General features: G+C 39.0%; 1 protein-coding gene across 1 annotated transcript in view; it reads right to left on the bottom strand.

Moving 5' to 3' along the window:
- Positions 1 to 522, bottom strand: part of LOC107551007 (uncharacterized) — a 30,519-nt gene extending 29,997 nt beyond the window's left edge. Inside the window, exon 1 of the mRNA XM_016232488.1 lies at positions 406 to 522. Within this exon, the coding sequence (XP_016087974.1) occupies positions 406 to 497 (92 nt within the window). The 5' untranslated portion in view covers positions 498 to 522. The remainder of the gene's footprint in view (positions 1 to 405) is intronic.
- Positions 523 to 989: the final 467 nt, after the last annotated feature.

Raw genomic sequence — 989 nt, forward strand, 5'->3', positions numbered from 1 at the left:
CACTCACTCACTCACTCACTCACACACGCTCTCTCACACGCCAATTGTAATTGTTTATTCGTTAACAGTGATTAAAAACCTACATTCTGCATTATTTTAAAACTGAAAATAAATCAGACTAGTAATCACTGTCGTTTAAATGACACGCACACACCTGATTCCAGTCACAACAGAGAAATAACGTTATTTATAAATAACAACTTACCTTCATAACTGAATAAATTAAAAAAAATTAGCTTTGATTACAAAATTGTTTACCTACAACCATTTTAAAAACTTTAGACATTACGATAATTGTGTCGTAACAGAGAAGTGATATTATTTCTGTCAGACGTTTCTGAGCTTTAAAGTCAGTGTCATCTCTGAAAATGTTACTTTTTTTCTCGCGTCTGTTCACTCCCTCACCCTCGCGTCTGCGGCGGTTTGCTGCTCTCTCCGTTGCTGTCCAGCTGCGGCGGCTCCCGGTAGTCAATGAGCGAGCGAACGGTCTCCGCCATTCCCTCCGATGAGCGCTGTCCTCTCTCTCGCGCTGCGCTCGCGCTCTCCCTCTCTATGTACAGGTTCTTACGGAAGATACCATTCACTCAAATTCTAGGGGAGGACAATCGGTGCGCTTGTAATGCAGCACTTGTAAAAACTTCGATGGGCAGTTTTGTTTGAAACCCACCTGCCTTATAACACTTCATTTTGATTTTGGTGCCAGTGTAAAATTATTGAAACTATGAAAAAACAGAAACCTTAACTCCCCCATATTAAAGAAATGGTTGCGTCCTTTAGTATAGGTTGGGTGCTGGGGTGGTATTTCTGTTTCTAAGCGAAGTTGATTGTACTCATCAGATAATATTGACAGGTCTATCGCTGTCTGCTTTATATGTTACGGCTGAAGAAATATTTCACCTTTAATTAAATGGCTAACTTTGATAAATAAATAAAAAATTGCTCTATACATTATGTTTTTTTTATGTTAACGTTGATACAGTAGTGTTCTC

This window comes from Sinocyclocheilus grahami, unplaced genomic scaffold (genome assembly GCF_001515645.1).
Source record: "Sinocyclocheilus grahami isolate Dianchi unplaced genomic scaffold, SAMN03320097.WGS_v1.1 scaffold17.1, whole genome shotgun sequence".
NCBI lineage: Eukaryota > Metazoa > Chordata > Actinopteri > Cypriniformes > Cyprinidae > Sinocyclocheilus > Sinocyclocheilus grahami.